Source organism: Parasteatoda tepidariorum, chromosome 10 (assembly GCF_043381705.1).
Source record: "Parasteatoda tepidariorum isolate YZ-2023 chromosome 10, CAS_Ptep_4.0, whole genome shotgun sequence".
NCBI lineage: Eukaryota > Metazoa > Arthropoda > Arachnida > Araneae > Theridiidae > Parasteatoda > Parasteatoda tepidariorum.
In genome coordinates, this window is record NC_092213.1 from 11,664,830 (window position 1) to 11,684,076 (window position 19,247).

Consider the following 19,247-nt stretch of genomic DNA (forward strand, 5'->3'; position numbering starts at 1 on the left):
CTTGGCAGACACCAAGACGTTAGGCCCGGTTAGAAACGGTGGCGTTAAAAAACACGTGAGAGAGCTCGGGAACAAAACAGAAAGATCCGTGGGTGTTTTATAAAAAGGGCCGCCGGCAGTATTGGACAAATTCAAGGACCTATCAAGTTTTTCAAGGACCTAAGACGTTTTTCAAGCACTTTCAAGGACCTAAATTTAGCACAAAAAAATTCAAGGACTTTCAAGGACTCTCAAGGACCGTGGGAACCCTGTGATTACTGTTACTGACAAGTTAAGACAGGTTATTTTCAAGGTATGACATAGAAATATTCCAGGTTAAATAAATTTCCCTAACAATTCCAGGTTTTCCCTGTTCTCTCTGTCGTTATAAACTAAGCCTAGTGAGAAAAGAAAAAGTTGATAAATCACTGCATTGTAAATAGAAAGAAAAAAAATTTTTTTTTAAAAATCGACGAAAACTTACTTCAACATTTTGTTGTTTCAAAGCTTCTAATTCCTCTTCCTTTACTTTTATTTTATTCTGTGTTTCAGCTATTTGCTTTTCCATTTGTCTAAATGAGAGAAAAGTTAACTATTTTATAATTTAAATTATCTTCAACCAATTATATTTAAAAATATATATAATAAATTATTCCAACCAATAAACAAAGTTAGTGATTTTTTTCAATTAAAATCTAATCTTTTAATACTTTAAAAATACAATTAAAATTGAAATGTTATTAAAAATAAATCATAACAATGTATTAAAACTATGTTGCAGAGTTAAAAATTGGAAATGTAGGATTTATTACAAATGGCATAGAAATGTATCATTATTAACTAAAAAACAAACTTAAAAAATCCGTATTCAATATCTACAATAAATTTCTGAAAAATCCATAGGATATAAAGATTTTTAAAATATCATTTTAAAAGTGATATTTATTTCACACTAAGTTGCTAATATAAGTTTGCTTGCTGAGACTTCTGTAAAAATCATTAAAATATGAAAATTTTTAAATTGATGCTTAAAAAAATGAAAAAAAAAAATATTTAATTTAAATAACTCTTACTCTAAGAAATGGAAAAGTAATAAGGAAGTAGCAAAAATTATCTTTTAACATTTTTCTTTATTACTCTTTTTATGGATTGATTTAGGATATGGATACTTTTTAATTTTGATAAACTTAATTTATGGGTTTGTTTAAAATTCTAAATAATAAAGCTACATTTTTAATAAAAATGCAAAAAGAAATACCAATCTTGCAGATTTGATTTCAACTTAAAAAAAAAAAAATAAAATAAAAAAAAACATTTCCAATGTACACTTATAACTTTTCTTTGAAAGATACATACAAATTATTAATACAGCAAACTTACTTTTAATATAATTTCGGTGTTAATAATTGTCGTAATAAAACCACGACTGCACCTGTAGGATAAAACTCGGTAGCATGAAAGGTTAGGCTAAAACACGTGCTTCAAGTTTTGCAAGTTGTAATAATATCGAAATTTTAAAAACCATGAGAAAATCAATTGATTTAACTGGAAAAAAAGACGTAAACTGGGATTAACGATTGTTTTGAGCATGTTGCAAAGTGATCACTGAAACGTGCAGTTTGAAATTTCCACGTCGTAATATCTGATAAAAGGAAAATTTGATCGAACTGTAGTCAAATTTAAAAGAGGGGGAATATTTATCACATTGATTAAATAATTCTTCTGTTACAAATCGGAATTTGCTACTCATTAAAATAGAGGTTTAAAGGGGGGGGGACACTTTTTCTAGCGAACAATCTTTTAAATGTTTACCATTTCAGAATTACCTTTACGATTACCAACCAATTTTATATTCTTGTGTTTGTCTCAGTAGTGCATTGATTCCAGCAGAAGTTATGATGGAATTATTTTTTTTCTTGGTGTTTATCCAAAGTTGCATTTTTCTCTAACAAATTCGTGTAAAAAAAAAAGAAAGAAAAAAAGAGAGAGATTTAATTGAGCGTGAATAAGAACTTAGGAAGAAAAGAAGCTAGTAAAAGCAGAATAAATATCTCGTTAAACAAGATTCTGCATAAGTAACAGAATTTAAATTTTAGGAACACTGAGAATTGTTAGGATATAAATTATTGATTTGCAGGGTTGCCCCAGAAAAAAAAAGGAACAATATAGTTGCTTTTAGTAGCCTAAAGCATGAAAATAGTTGCCATAAACTATGAAAATAGTTGCCTAATAAAAACAAAAATTTTATTAAATGACATAATTGTCATATACAATGATCCATTTAGTCATGTCTGTGGCATATATAATATTTTTTATACAAACATATATAAAAATTTTAATATCAAACAGTTAATACATTTGCAGAAAATTAAATACTTTTAATTACAGTACAGAAAACCAATCAATCAAAACCAACAAAATCCGGAAAACCAAAAAACCGGAACGAAATTCGATAAATTTTCCCGCCATTTTTTAAATTTTTTTTTTCTCATAAGATTTCAGGATTTTTCTTTCTTTTTTGAAAGATGTTTACCTTACCATCATTTTGGAAATAATCATTAGTGTATTACTTCATTGTTTTTTCTTCTTTTTAAGATTATTTCCAAATATTTTTTTTTTAGTTGAGTTTGACAATAAAAAACTGCTTTTTGTAGCGATTTAGAAAACCAGAAAAGTCAGTTATCCGGAATAGCGATGGTCCCGATCGTTACGGATAGTCGGTTCCCTACTGTACTAGAAATCACTCAAAAAATCTGAACTAGAACTACTGAACTAGAAATCATTCTGTACTAGAAATCATTTTTTATTAAAAAAAAAAACATATTTATTTTTACTAAAAAATTTTCAGTTTAACTAAGAATTGATTTAGCAAATACATATATTGTGAAAAGTGGCTATTCAAATTCGAAATTCATGCATCATAATATTGTATTGAATATTGGGTTTTCTAAAATCCTACAGAATTTCGTTGCAATGACCGTTGAAAAAGCGACTGAGAAACAAAATATATTTACAATTGAATCTGTCCAAATTTAGAGCAGTAAAAAGTGATGACTCAAATTTGTAATTCAACATTTTTAATTTTGTGTGTAGGCTGCAGGTTCTTTATTTAACCCAATTTATGCTAAAAAAAACATCGTNTGGGAAAAATCACATGCCTTGTATATTTAAAACATCTCAGTAAACAAAAAAAAAAAGTCTTACTCATAATTCAGAGCATCAACATAATATCCTTCTCCATTTCGAGTAGCAAGAAGTTCTTTTCGTAAGCGTTCAATTTCCTCCGTTAATTCCTAATAGAAAATACAACATTTTATCAATATCAAAACCGATTATCTGTTTTGTATTAAAGACGAGATAGTATTTTCATAGCATTATGGGTATACACAGAAGAATTCATTTAAGTAAATTTGTAAAGGTTGATTGCCAATTAGAATTCTTTATTAAAGTTAGTGTGAATATTTTAAATTAAATTCAGTGATGATTAAATAAAATATAAACAAGTTCAAGACTATTTTTTTTCTTGATTCATTAATGTCAGCTAAAGTGGAAAAAAAAATTGGGACCCCAAAACCCCACCTTCCCATAAGAGCAACGAAAATGAATTAGTCATTAAAACGAACAGAATGTGAAAAATAACCTATCATTGTTATTCGACACTTGAAGAATGATTTCTAAGAAAACAAATGCAAAATATCGCTTTTGGCATTCCTGACACACCAATAAAAAGGGTGCCAAGAATGCTTCTTTTAGTTCTGATTCTAAGATCTGGGAGTTGTGAGTCTAAAGTCTAACAATGGAAAAAAAACTATTGGGTTCTTGGAATTTCGATAACAATAAGGAGATAGTTCTCCAAACCAGGAAATATGTAAAAATTAATAAAAGTAATTGGGTTTTTTTTTTTTTTTTTTGAATTTATATTTTAGTTGCTGCTACAATTTTAAAATGTCAGCTCGATCCCTGTGGTGGAATTTTTCCTGCAAAAAAATTCTGCCACATGAATTCCACAAAAAAATTCTCTAGCAGAAATATCTTTCAGCGCCATACTTTTGAAAATAGCGAACATATATATTGCTATTTTAAAATAGCAAAAGCACTGATTTTACAAGAAAAAACAGCAAATATTTTTTTTTAACTGAGCATGCAATAGTTCTTTTTATATATACTAATATTATGGGTGATATTTTTGCATTTAATTGGGAGACAAATGCACTAATTAATTCCTTTTTCGTATTTTGTAAATAATCATCACATTAAAAAATTATGAAATAGTATTTATTAAAAAGATTGACGACGAAATCACCCGAATTAATAGGACTCTTCAAAAAGGGGTAACTTAAATGCTTTAAATGAGATTAGGTTGTTGCAATAAATAATGCTGCATAATAGTATCTGATTTTAAAAACTTTGGGGAAATCAATAGCAATAGCTGTCAAAAAATCAATTGCAAAAACTGCCAAAAAATCAGTAGAATCATTGACTTAAAAAGTAAATACTCAAATGCACGAGTACAATTTCCCATATTGTCAGAAATATATATTTAAAAACCACGTGAAAATCAATAACAACTGATGGAAATATAATCAAAACAATACATAGATTTATGATACTATCGTCATCAGAAAAAGATTCGAATTTTATGTGTAAACTTTTGCAGAAAAGAAAACCAAAATTTTTTGCTTTTCAAAAGAATGTTGCCTCGATTTTGCCATGGAGAACTCAATTTAGTTTAAAATAGCAAAATTGTGGATAGATTTCAAAAATAATAATAAAAATAACCACCGTCTTACACGTATGTGTGCTCGTATAGTCCTTTTTTCATTGAGAACAGGCTTGTTTGTTATGTTCTTAGCTTTAGTAGCATAATCCAATGTTGAGAGTGTCTCCTCCAAATTACACTGAGCGGGGGATATAGTTGCAATGAATGATGTCTTTGTATGGCCTCCCAATGAGTCTTGCAACAGTCTTGTCAACTTGCTTTCCCTGAAAAGAAGCAAAATTATAAACAGAACAATTTCAATACAGAAATAAAAAAGTAAATACGGCAAAGAAAAAAAAAACTTATGTACAGAATTTAAAAATATCTGTATTAAACTCTTAATATTTCTTCATGATTTAATTCCACAAGTGGTTCAAACATTTTTTAATATCCCTGATTTGATAGTCATCCCTAAACCAAAGAAATATAAGCAAATGAGATTTTTTTCACCAAACTAGGGGTGCACAACCACAGGAGAGCCTGATCACAATTTTTTTTTTTGATAAATAAAAAACTCAATATTTTTAAAATGATACAATGAAACCTCTTGGGAGTAACGATTCTCCATTCCTCAGTAGAATGGTCATTGATGGAGGTTAGTTGTTCTTAGAGGTTACCTTCATTGACTTCAAAATTGTTATCGAAGGTAAATGATTTTTCACAAACTATATTAATTTCAGTCAGGTTCATTTCCTTGATGTGGAAATGCCACGAGGTTTGCTTGCTTTTTCTAAAATAACCTTAGTTTTCTAATTTAACTTCCAACTCTAAAAGTAAATCATTAATAGCATTGAATTTAGTGCATTATGACTGCTACATGAGGTTGTATGGCCAAAAAGAGCTCTTTAATTGCAGCTTCACACAAATATTACACATTTTATTTTAATCTACTTATTTGTTTTTTTAAATTTTTTGTTCGGATACTTTGTGTTTTCTTAATTGACCTATTCCGCATTTTGGTGCAGGTGTTTGCCCAGTCGCTGGAAGAGGTTTTATTGGACTCTCCTAAAAGTTTCCACACCACAAAGTCTATGGATAAAATCAGTGCCTCCTAACAGTGGTCGTAAAGAGAGGTGGTTTTTCCTAGATGTTTCACTGTATTATTTGAGTAATCTCTTTTTGACTCACTGCAATGTTTACATAAAAATTAACATATTTTCCACTAACAGGATTGAATATGTGTGCGATCCTTCACTCAAAAAGTTTGCCCACCCTAAACAAAGTATATATTTTTTGATTTAAAAAAGTGTAACCATAATTGGCCAGTAGTGGCCTCCACTCAAAAAAGGTTGTCCACCCCTACACAAAACTATATATTTTTTGAAAATAAATTGGTTTTAAAAAAGTGTACGCTTAATTAAAGAATCGGCATGAATGAATATGTCATTATTTTTTTCTTCTTCAGTTTCATCTTCAAAGTAATTTAATTAAAGTACTTTGTTGTTATATTGCAGTTAGGTCATATATTGTTAAATCAGTACATTCTTGCCTTTTAAAACATGCATAGTCAAAAATTTGAAATTTGGCTACAACAAATGAGCTATACATACCTGTATGGAACATGAGGCTGATTTTCTATTAAAGCTGTAATTACTCTTCCTAACGTCAAGAGGCTCATATTTATGTTACCTAAAGAAATATAAGAAATCAATAAAAAACAATTGAAATTAATAGTGTTTAATTTAAGCAGTTCATCCAACCAAAAATTATAAATTTATGTGAGCTCCATGCAAAATAATTTTCTGTTTTTCTATTAACAAATAAATATTTTGATTATATCCATTTCATCCAACACAAGTATTTTTCAAATTTATTAACTTATTTAAAAATTATTCGAGGTCTATTTCACATAATATAAAATGTATTGGTAAACATTAAAATATGGCAATATGTCTAAAACAGTTCAATCTGAATGATTTAAGTACTGCTTTTATAATTAAGAGAAGAATGGAATTATCAAGAGCCCTAGAAATAAAACGTGACAAACTTATTTATGTCTCTCTGTAGATTGGTAAGTAAGTATTTTGAGTTGCGCTAGAGCTGCACAATGGGCTATTAGCATAAATTTTATTATGTCAACAAACATTTTGTAATATTTTAAATATAAGCATTTAATTTTTATTTATTCAAAAAATTAAGAAGAAAAATATTTAGTTAGTAATTTTTATTTACATTATACTAGAGCTGCAAAATGTGCCACTGGCAATAATCTGGGAAACATCTCTAGGATCTAACAGGGAAAAAACTAGAGGGGGAGAGAGGGGACAAATATATTTAAAGCCTATCTACATTATAAAACCTACCAATCCAAAAACTCATGTTAAACTTCCAACAATAATTTCAGACCAACTGCTCAGTAAAATTGTAAATTGCTTCTTTTTGGTTTCTATTAATTTAATCTTACTTTGTTTAAAACCAACAAATCACATAGCTTTTTAGCTTGAATAAAAAACATGATTGCATTTATTCAGTGATTAGTTTGTAATGCAATTAATGATATCTACAACTACTTCTGAAAACTAGTTCTAGAAATTAAAGACATAGCTTAAGTACAAAACATATTTTTTTTAAAAACAAATGCTACAAACACAATACACAAATAGCTACAAACACAATAATGACTATAATAACTTACTTGCTTCCCGAAACCTCTGGTTTATACAGCCAGACCGACCAACACATTCACTTCCTGCAAGATCCACCTAATGGAAAAGAAAAGGCATAATAGACAGTGAAAAACTGAGACGTTTCTGTGTTCGCCTTTCAAAAATACAAGAAAAATAGTTACAAAGGTGTAGGAGAAGCATGTCGAGAAACTATTTGACTTTAAAATTTAACCTTAACTGCGACATAGCCGCATTTATTGTAAGTAAGCAGAAGTTGAATGATCGCCTCCGAATTAAGAGGTTGAAATGTATGCGCTGTTCCTTTGCAAAACATTGATGCATCGTCTAATCTTGTTTGTTATGTTTTTGTTAGAATATTAAATGTTTTCAAGATATGGACAGTAGTTAATTCCTTCAATGACAGACCTTGCTAATTTTTAATAATAACATCTTTTGATTTAAGAATAGCAATCTTTTGAAGGGAAACAAAAGCAGTCCATCTTCCCTTGGCCAAACTTGAAGAATTACCACAGAAAATACAGGTAAGGTAATTTTACCTTTACATATTAAGAAGTGAACATAGTATAGGTATTATTAATTTTGTTAATTTTACAAGCAATATATCAAATTTAACAAAGAAAAAGGTTTTTTATTTCAACACCTTAAATTTGTCTTCCGAAATCTGGTAAGATGCACATGCATTGGTATTTGCAAAATAGAAAGATAATTCAAACATTTATTTTAACACCTAAAATTTGTTCTTTTAGGATAAAGTCTAGTACTTAAATTAATCTCTGCAATATATTGTTATATTTTGTTTGATGTTATGGATTTAAAATTTTGAAGATGCCCCATCCTATTCTGTTCGGCATTTAATTATTCATGTGAATTACAATTTAAATAAACTATCATATTAAAAAATATATAAATTTTTTAAGTCATTTTCAGTTTAGACGTATCAAATTATAAAATAAAGCAGTTTCAAACTGCCATTACTTTTTAAACCCTCAATTGGAATGATGACTTATTAAGAGCAGTGGTGAATCGTTTAAGACCCATTTAAAACCAAAACCATCATCATTCTATTAACATTTGAACCATTTTGAAAAACTACATAACCATTCATATTAATGCTAAAAATTGTACTTCCAAATAATGACATTAACATAAATAATGCTGAAATTTCTCTGCCCTGATTATCCAGGCAGAAACTTCTTTTTTACACATACTCCTGAAATAGCATTCAGATATTAAATGCTCATTTGCATGTTAAGTAGAGTAGTAAAGTAATAAATAAGCTTATTTAAAATCTTTAGTTATTATACTGTTCAATCATATTTGCACATTAATGGAACTAAAGTGAATATTTTAAATTCTTTAGTCAAAATATTAATTAATAGTGACAAACGATGTCTGTTAAATACTTTTTAATGACTCGGTTACTTTTAATTTGCCAAAACGCAAAAAAGCTGAATTTCCACGATAGTAAATTTTACGCAAGAGCAACCCTTTAATAATAAATTCCAGACAGTTTAAGGTAATAAATAATGTGTTGACATACAATTGTGTACTAATCTATTATTATAAAAACGATTACATTGATACTTAACATTTAGTGAAGAAAAAAAATTACCAATTGAAAAAATAAAGCTGGAAATTATATTTTTCCTCAGTTCACATAAGAGACAATTACTACTTGAAAAACTACCTGGTTTAGCAAATTAAAACTACTGAGAATATATATCAATATTTCATTTCTTTTAATAAATACTGTTATGTGATTTATAGCAAATATATCAGTAATATTACTTTTTAAATTATATTGGAAAAAAAAACTTTAACAATGGACCGAATCATTATGTTCATATTATAGTCTAATCTAACTAGAGCCCTCTGAAACATATCAATAACAGTGAAGTAGAAATATATAGTAACTCCTTAACATACAAAAATTGCTATTTTAGTTTGAAAAATTACATGACAATCAGCAACTGTTTAGATAATTGTTTTTTATTTGATAAGAATTTTGCATTTTATAGCATAAATAACAGCAATTATAAATAAAATTTTGATGATGAGTTAATTAACTCTTTTTCCCCCCAAATTTTTTTTTAATTAAATCCCTTTTTAAGTGATTGCTTTTGTTTGCTATATCTTTTATGTTTGCTATATTTAGTCGTTAGTCCATCTTCAAACATCTTGTGACAAATCCTATTTTTTCTTCTTTGCAAGCACAGAATGTAAGTTTTGAATATATTCCCTTCCAGTTTCTCTGATGTTGTAACACTTACATATACTAATAATCGTCGTTAGAAAAACAGTCACCTTTATAGTAACTAATTTAAAAAAAATTTACTTCTTACAAGAATCGCGATAGTTGATCTTAAAATTGCGTGAATATGAATAACAATTATGGATTTTGAAATCACATGAATATGAAACTAGATATACGATTTTGAAAATGAGAAAATACAAACTGGGATATAGAATTTTTAAAACGCGTAAATACAAATCACGATTCATAATTTTTAGATCGCGTAAATACGAATCATGATGCGTAATTTTTAGATTGCATAAATAAGAATTATGAATTTTTAGAGTGCGTGAATGCGAATCCCAATGCCTTATTTTAAAATAACGTATAAATACGAAAATCAATGTTTGATATTATAAACCGCATGAGCAAATCAACACATCGAATTTTAAACTTGCGTGAATATGAATCGCTACATAGGTTTTTAAAAAGACGTAAATACGAATCACAATATCGGATTTTTAAATCTCGTAAATAAGAATCGCAACACGCAAATATGAAAAACTATATTTGATATTACAATTGTGTGAATAAGAATCGAGATATTAGCAGATTCCAGGCTTGGTACCTCTTAAAGGCTTGTTTGAACTACGAGAATCGGATCTATCTGGAGAGCTGGTAAAAAATTCAGAAAATCTCATCTGCTGAGTGTAAAGGGGGAGAAAATAGGTAAAATAAGTAAAAATGAGAAAGGATTGGTAGCTATGTAGTTTGAATTTTCTGTTTCTCTTTGAAAATCGGTGAATTTTCTGAAAAAGCGGAATACTTATAAAAAAAAATGAAATTTTTAGAAAATCTGAATTTTTGATAAAAAAGCTGAATTTTAAGAGATAAAAGTGAAAAAAGCGGAAATCCGCTAAAAAACGGAAAAATCTCATCCCTGAATTTGGGGGTTAAAGTATATTTAACCCCCAAATTAAAATTAACATTTCGTTTGGAATGAACTATAGAAAAATAACTGGGGGGTGAAAAAAAGGGGATAAACTCCAGCTTCTTTTTTACCTTGACAAAAAGGCTATTTGAAGATTTAATATTCTTTTGAAAATAAGAATGAAATAACATTTGTAACTGAAGTGTTTCACTAGTTTTGAATGCGACTAAACTTTCTTTTTTTAAAATTATCTTAATAATCCTTAGTTTTCCATTTTTGAAATTTGAGCATGCATTCATTGGATTAAAAAACTCTTAAATGCAAATTTTTGAAACAACTTGTCTTTACAAGATCTGATCTTATTTTCTAAAAATAGCAAATACGTATATGACCTCAAATTGACCCTTAAAAAATTTCATTATAAATTTTTTTTTCGAAATTTTTTTATGCAGTATAAAGTAGAACACGTAAGAATTTTCATTTACTCTAGAGTAATTTGTGGATTGTCTCTTAAATGAATCGTTCATTGGATTAAAAGAATTTTGAATTCAAATTTTTGAAACAACATATCTTTACAAGATTTGATCACATTTTCTAAAAATGGCAAATAGGTATGACAAGACCAAAAAAGAGAGGGGGGGGGAGAGAAGAATATTAGGACAAAATGTTAAAAATCAGAACAGAATATTTTTTCTCAGGAAAATTAGGGATATGAGGAGAGTTATATACCTTGAAAATACATGGAAAAAAATACTAACCAAGTTTAATTTTCCCGTTTTAACAAGCTCTTCTCCATCGACAGTGTTCTCTTTAATATGTACAGTAACAGAAAATACAGTGTGACTACGACTTGAAGAAGCATTCAATAGAGTTGCAGCTGTTTGTCTGCGAGCAGTACCCTTTTCCAATATTGCATAAACTTCATCTTTACTGTTCACCACAACTTCTTCAAGTCCATCAATATGAACTGATCCCTAAAAATAAAATAAAAAATTAATGATGATTAATTATAAATGAGAAAAAATTGCGATAACAAGTAACCCATTGGCCAAATGTTTTTTTTCTTTCTGGATTGACTTTCATAAACACATCAAGACTTTAAGCCCAGAGTTGCAGAAACTGCATCAATTGTTGTTTCCCCTCTTCTTGCAAAATGGGATGTTGTGGATTCAATTCCAGCCAATATATGTTTATTGATGAGCCACAACATTCCTTTTCCCTTAAAGTTTCTATATTTACATTATAATCATCAGCCAAAACCGTAATTACGAATAAGTCAATAATAAAAATACTCTTAAATAATATTATGTAAAAAATAAAAAAAATTTAAAATAAAAACTCAACATGGTATAAATAGAACACCTATTTTCCCAATGGATAAGAATAATTGGAAGTTTTAGAAATACCTCTAACAGAAATTTTTTTTACTCAATGATGAGATGACTCTTGTTATCAACAATCTTTTGCCATCAAACAAGTAAATTTTCAATGCCGAATTGATAAAAACTAATTGATCTAGAGATAGCATTTAGTAAATAAATTTTTTAATCCAAATTCCCATTCCAAATTTCCAATCCAAATTTTTTAATTTTTCTTCTTCCTATTTAGAAAATTTTGTAACAATTGCAATAAATGTAAACCTCTGGCAAATGTGATCGGTAAGATACCTTCCACCATTATTCCTAAATTTTTTACCAGTTTCCCTGATCGATAAGAGTTGGGAAATAACTTTAAAAAAACTCTTTGGCATATACAAGCATTTAATGTACTAACATAAATATTGAAAAGAATTTCAGTAGTAGCTGCTGTGTTATTATCTCAGTAGCAGAACTTATGGAATGTATCTTCAGCACTATCTTCTTTAAATCCAAATTTATTTTGGATATTAACGTGGTCGGTTAAAGATTATTGAAATATCCAGTCCGATTTAACATACATGTGTAAAATTTACAAATATAAGGTCTCTTAAATATTATGCATAAAATCTTTGTAGTTTATATGTAAGTTGAACTTTCTGCAATGAAACTAAAAAATGAAATAAATCCTTATATAGCTAAACCAGCAATCAAGTAGCAGAAAAATATTCTTTGTTTATTGTGATGTCTTTTCAATCCAGCTTTTTGATTTTTATTACAAACAAATTAAAATATGTTTTTAAAAAAAGTAGTTAACACTTTTCCTCTTTTTTGATTTAAAAATGAAAAACATTCTGCAGCACCCAAAGCCATTCGGGGGGAGGTAATCAATATGCGGTTACTGCCCATGTGAAATTAAAAAAGGTTACAATGCAACAAAGTACATTTTCTGGTAATTAGCAGGCCATTTCAAACTTAATTACATTGATAAGTCCCATATTGAGAATTCTCAGTACTTCAAGTCCGAAAAATAGATTTCTCCGTATAAAAAACTTACTTTCTTTATAAGAAGTTATTTTGAATGCAAAATCATTTTTAAAAAAATAATAATAATTTTTATATTAAAAAGAGCTGAATCAATTTAACAATAATTCATGTAACTGTCGTTCTTACTAGAAAAGAACTAGCAAAGGATATTTAAGTATTTAAGATCTATAAAAGAATACCTTTTTGGATGTATTTTCATAGATGCGAAGTTTGATAAGATCTTTAGAACTTAATAAATCAATAAGTTCTTCGTTGTATAATTCCAAAAAAGATACTCTTACAGCAAATTCCACATTATCCTCCTGATTTAGTTCTTCAAACAGTTGATGTAAAGATCGTGGTATTAATCCAGCCTCCGGGTCCTTCAGAAAGAAACAAAAAGAAAATTATCATAGTCATTAGTTATAAGCAACCTTATTTGAAATACAGTAGAGTCCTGATTATCCGAGAAATCAAATATTTAAAGGATTTTTTTTTGCTCCAGTTTATTTTTTATTTTCAAAACTACCGCCGAAAAAAATTCTAAAATTTATCTTCCTAACACCAAGAAAAAAAAGCTGACGGAAAACAGAAGATTACCGATGAAATGATCGTTATTACCGTCAATAACAAAAATGAATCTATCAAAGATGAAGGCAGTAAAAATGAAAATCAACCTATAAAAATCTCTCATACAGATGGACAGGGGTGATTGAGAGCCCAATTCAAAAATCCCGAAAATTTCTAGAGTAAAACCATTCATGATAATACATAAATATGATCAATGATTTCTTGAAACTTCCGGACCTTAGATTTCCGGAAATTTTAGGATCGCGGTTAGCGAAAAATCCGGAATTTTCCGGAGCACAATCATCTCTGGATTGACTAAAAGCTAATGAAAGAGCTATTGAATACATAGAACAACAAGAATAGGCAACACTAGACTTCCTGTTTTCCCTAAAAAAATGGCAAAATGCTGCTGCAGAAAAGCACCAACGTAAAAAAAAAAAAAAGATTAAGGACTTTGTTCAGTAAAAACTCTAATTCTCGTAAAATACGCTCTTTAAGTGTTTTTAAGTAAGCTTTTTCATTATTATATGAATTGCATGTGGTGTACTCATAAAAATTTTTGTATTTGTTAAATATATTACATTTATACCTTCTATTTTTCTTTCCCTTTGCATACTCTTCGTTGTAACAAAGTTTTCGTTTATCTGAGTTTGTCGTGGTCCACATCAACGCAGATAATTAGGACTCTACTGTATTTCTATTAATCACAAGGGTAAAATAGGAAACAATGGTTTGTCATACATAACATTTTGTAGCAAGCATAAGTCTCTCTGAAACAGTCACAAGTAGGGACTAAAGGCTTTGTAGATTTTATATCATTTACAATTTTTCTTTCCAAATGACTAATGGTTGATATATTTGAAGGCAAAATCCAATATATAAAATGTAATGCTCTTCATAAAATTATTTAAGTTACCTGCATTTTACTTTATTTTCATACACTTATCTTATTGTAGTTTGTTTCAAATATTTCTATACTCATGTCCACAAAATAAGGAAAATTTAGAATCACAAGGAAATTAAACACAAAAATAAATATTTAAACTGTAGAATTACCACACACATCTTCATGAATAACCTGCAAATTACATGAAATCACCAGATGATGCCGATAGTGTGTCACAATGTTGAGAGGGATGGTGGTATTTGCTCATAAGCATTCTGTAAGTTGCTCAGTGCCATAACCAAATAGTTACAACACAGAAGATGGATTTTTTTCCGGGAGGGGGGGGGGGCAGAATCATTGGATGCCTGGAATGTGGTCATATTCAGATGGAAATATCTAAGGAACTTGGAATTGCATTGGAGTGTCATTTCTAGGCTTTGACAGCAATCCCAAGATGATGAAAATGTCAGTAAATCATGTTACTGTACAATCCCTCCCCCCCAGTTACTAAGTCGAATGAAAACCAGTACTTGGTAGTCTGCCAAAAGAAGCAAAGAGAGTGTTCTACCACCTCATCAGATATCTGCAGCCACAGGTATCACAGTTTAAAGGCAAACCATGTACAGACGTTTCGGAAATATTGATTTAAATATCAGACATTGGATCAAATCCAAACAAATCATGAGATGACGAGTTTACATGAGGATGCCTATTTAAAAATTGCAATAATTGAAAGCAACAAAAAAATAGGGCATTGAGCAAAAAAAAAAAAAGAGCAATTACTGATTTTTTTTTAAAAAAAAGTAAGTTTTAATTTGAAAAAATTTATGTTGTTTCTATTCAAAATATATCTCAGGGTAAAAATAAACAAAATAAGCAATGAGTTTTAAAAAGCAATTACCCAGTTATTTATCTTTAGCCATTCTTAACTTTTTATTTCCTGCTACTCTAAGTGCTTGTGTATTGTCAAATGAGCTACTTTTAGTGTTGTGATTTTTTCCCCAATGTTTATTGAAATTCAGCAATAAACTTAAAAAAAATCAGCATAAAACTAATCTTTTCCTGCGAGAACAGAACATATAGAAAATTAAAGGTGGGCATAATTTCGATTTAACCAATCATCGTAACATTCTGTTTGGCGAGGCATTTTGCAGCAAACAAAACTTATGTTCCTATCACCAAATGTTTATGCTTGTAAAGATTGAAAATAATTCCCCATTCATTTAATTGCATGTGAAAATAGGAACATTATAAGAACAGTGAAATATTATATCTTAACGAAGTTATAAGAAATATTGTCCATGCTTCCTGCTTTCGTAACCAAAGCAAACCAGCAAATGTGAAGTGGCCTATATTTAGAGTGAGTGTAATGAATACAAGTAGAAAGCATCATCCAGAAGTATTAGTCCATACAAGTAGAAAATAATAAAAGAAACAAAACAATAAAATATTTAAATACATACACATCTTAAAAACTATATCAAGAAGATATAAGAATGAATAATATATTTCTAAACACTTACATCCTCCCAAGAATATTTAGCATTATTTCTTCTTTCACCCTCCATTGTATAGGTTTTACCTGTCCCTGTTTGACCATAACTATTAAAAAAAAAAAAACATACATAAGAATTTTATGAATTAAACTTATTTTGTTATTAGGGTTCACACCAGTATTGTAGCAATTGTTGCCAAATGTAATACAAATGTCACTGAAATCATAGGCATAAGCAACAAATTTGTCACCTTAAAATACATTTAAAATTTACATAGTAACGAGAAGAGAAAAAAATTATTTCGTTCCACACGTAGTAAGGAATTTAACTTAAATAAAAAATTTCTCTTTTTGTGAGTTCGATTAAAATATTAATTTAATGAGTTACTATTATAAATACATAATAAAACAAAGATTCTTTTGTTTATCAATATAAGTCAGTTTGAAAAACGAAACTATACACATATTTCTCTTTTCTAGTAAAAAAATGATAAAAATTGAATCACGTAACTAATCCCTCAATATTTACTCAACAAAATTTCATTCATATAATTATGACAATTAACAAAACGAAATTCTAAAACAATATACCAGCAGTTAACGTAATGTAGATCACAGTGCCCAAACAATATATTTTTCTATAGCTTTTAACACAACCAGCAAATTATACTGCTCTCTCATCAAGAATTAAAATAAAGGGAATAACTGTTTACAAACATTTAATATTGTTTTGATTCTATTGTTTAAACTGTATTACAAATTAAATCTAACAACAAAAAAAAAACTTACTCGGGAAGTTTAAAAAAAAAATAGTCATGTCATGCAATGACTTCATGAAAGAGCCCAAGACTTCCGGTAGTTTTTTTAAAAAATTTTTTTAGGATAGATGGTGAATATAATAATCAATAGACTACATTAATTGTTTAAAAAATATATCTAATTGAAAAAAATTAATAAGCAATCCGCATTAATACAATATCACAAATTTAAATTTAATAATAAAACTTATAAAAGTTTGTCTGTAAACAAATAGTTGCTTGTCTTAAATCGAAAAAATACTACTAAAAAAGAAATGATCTCAAATTAAAAATATGAACTATAAATCAAGAGGCTACAAAAAATATATCAAGAAAACTGATTATTTTTTAAAAACTTCGTAATTCCACGATTGGAACAAAAATTTGTATTAGCAGGTATTACAGGAATACTTGCTGAGAAACTTTGAATGCATTGAACTTTGAATGAAAACTTTGAAATAAACATTGAATGCTAACTAAAATAAAAAATAAAAATTATAAATTAAATATATAATCTTACGCTAAAATTGTACAGTTGAAACCTTTTAAAACTTCCTGAATTAAAGGTGCAGCGACAGATTTATAGACATCAATCTAAAAATAACAAAAATCAGATATAAGTATATTTTAAACGTACAAATAATCTTACAAATAAAAGTGAAAATCAAAGAATTTTCATAAAATTTTGTCTAATGAACTACAAGCCTCCACAAAGGGAACCACCATACTGGATGAGTGCGAGATTACTTCCCATCTCTCTCGTTGCGATTGGACAAACAGCGGATTACAACACGGCACTTACTCAATGGCTACCCAGAAGCCTAGACCTAATACTTTGTGATTTTGTCCGATGGAGGCAGGTGAAGAATAAGGCATTTGTCCATCCCCCCTTGTTGATCTAGTGAAGCTAAAACAGCGTATTACAATCACTTTTGATGAACTTGATTAATATACCTTAACACAAGCTTGGACGGAAATGGATTACTGTTTTGATGTAGGCCATGTGAAAAGGAAGTTACACATAAAACATTTGTGATTGTCTTTAGCAAAACTTGGTAATTCCATTTAATTTTGTTACAGGTAAAGTAGAATATAAATGGTTACAAATATTGCCCAAAACAGACTCCAAAGATCAGCACGGAAAAAAAGTCAGAAGAAAAGCAGGACAATTAATTTTTTTAAAGTAATAGAAAAGGAAGAAAATCCAACTACTAAATTATAATTTACAAACTAAACAACAATCTCCAGTCGAAAAAGTTATAATAAGGAAGACTATTACACCTTGTGAAATAGGCTGTACTTGTTATATTAAGCTTTCACTGTACTATAAAGGAGTCGGAAAAAGATCTGGAACATCAGGAAAAAAAAGGTTAAAAAAGAAGAATCTGGACAAATGTTTATTAAAAATATGAAACATGTTTAGAACATTAGCTCTTAAAATGATCATATATTGTACTTCAATATTTAAAAAAATATTTTACCGCTGTTCTATACTGCCTTAAAAGTATGTTTTCTTGTTGTTTTTTTAAAGATATTTACGAAGAACAAACCTTTCAAACTTTTCTGAAGATGGTAAAATCAAAGGGTAAAACTTAGTTTCTTTTTCAAAAAAAGGGGGAGAGAAAATATTTTTTATCTATTTTTTTTTTTAATATATAATATACCTGTATACTTGTTATATTACCTCGAAATATTTATCCAAAATTACTAACTGAAAATAAAGTGAAGTATCTCTGGTTATTTTATTTAATTGAAAATTTAGAATAATGCAAGCCACAATTGTATACAAGATAGCATTTTTAGAAATCAGGTTCATTGTATCAAAGCATGTGATAACAAGCGACTAGTTTTGCATACTTTTAGTCACCATGTCACAAGAATGCACTAGAAATAATAAATATCTAGCTAACAATAAACTAAAGAATTACTGCGATTTTATCTAATTTTAAAATTTACATTTAATTGAAAACTCACAATAATGCAAACCACAGTTGTATACAGGATAGCATAGTTAGAAATCAGGTTCATTATATCAAAGCATGAGGGCTCATTATATCAATCATTGTATACAAGATAACACCTTCAGACACTACATTCAAGTTACCTGCTTAACATCTGGAGGAAAGACTTTGTCAAAAGTAAATTCTTTATTCCTGTCCCTCACAACAACCTTCTTTTCTTTTTGAATAACATCTACAACAGAGAATGAATCTTGTTTCCGCTCTATACCATTTAGTGGCCTATAGGAAATAAAAGACTATGAAAAATACAAGGAGTGAAATTAACAAAAGTTATACAGTTTCTCCCATAAAGCAGACACCTCAAGATTAATTTTAATTAATTATTTTATTAGGTGGGAGAGAGCAGCTTTCACATGCTGCTTTTTGAATGTGAGCTTAATTCTTTTAACTTTTGAAAAATAAGCAAGCATTCGACTGCCGACTTCCTAGTTTCAACGTAACTTCAATATTTAATGATTATTTTAGCAATATTTTTTAATAATAATTTTTGTAGAAATATTTTAAATAAGTATGACAGATAAAGAAATTAATACAAATTGCAAATAATGTACTAAGGTTATCTCACAAA

General features: G+C 28.6%; 1 protein-coding gene across 1 annotated transcript in view; it reads right to left on the reverse strand.

Annotated features, from left to right (window-relative positions):
- The window catches only part of LOC107447647 (Kinesin-like protein at 61F), a 49,264-nt gene that overhangs the window by 28,430 nt on the left and 1,587 nt on the right, over window positions 1-19,247 (reverse strand). The window contains exons 2-11 of the mRNA XM_021145722.2: window positions 18,763-18,898; window positions 17,179-17,252; window positions 15,890-15,968; window positions 13,111-13,293; window positions 11,288-11,503; window positions 7,374-7,440; window positions 6,289-6,367; window positions 4,770-4,962; window positions 3,184-3,272; window positions 464-551 (exon numbers count right to left, since the gene is read on the reverse strand). Coding sequence (XP_021001381.2) covers window positions 464-551; window positions 3,184-3,272; window positions 4,770-4,962; window positions 6,289-6,367; window positions 7,374-7,440; window positions 11,288-11,503; window positions 13,111-13,293; window positions 15,890-15,968; window positions 17,179-17,252; window positions 18,763-18,898 — 1,204 coding nt within the window. The remainder of the gene's footprint in view (window positions 1-463; window positions 552-3,183; window positions 3,273-4,769; window positions 4,963-6,288; window positions 6,368-7,373; window positions 7,441-11,287; window positions 11,504-13,110; window positions 13,294-15,889; window positions 15,969-17,178; window positions 17,253-18,762; window positions 18,899-19,247) is intronic.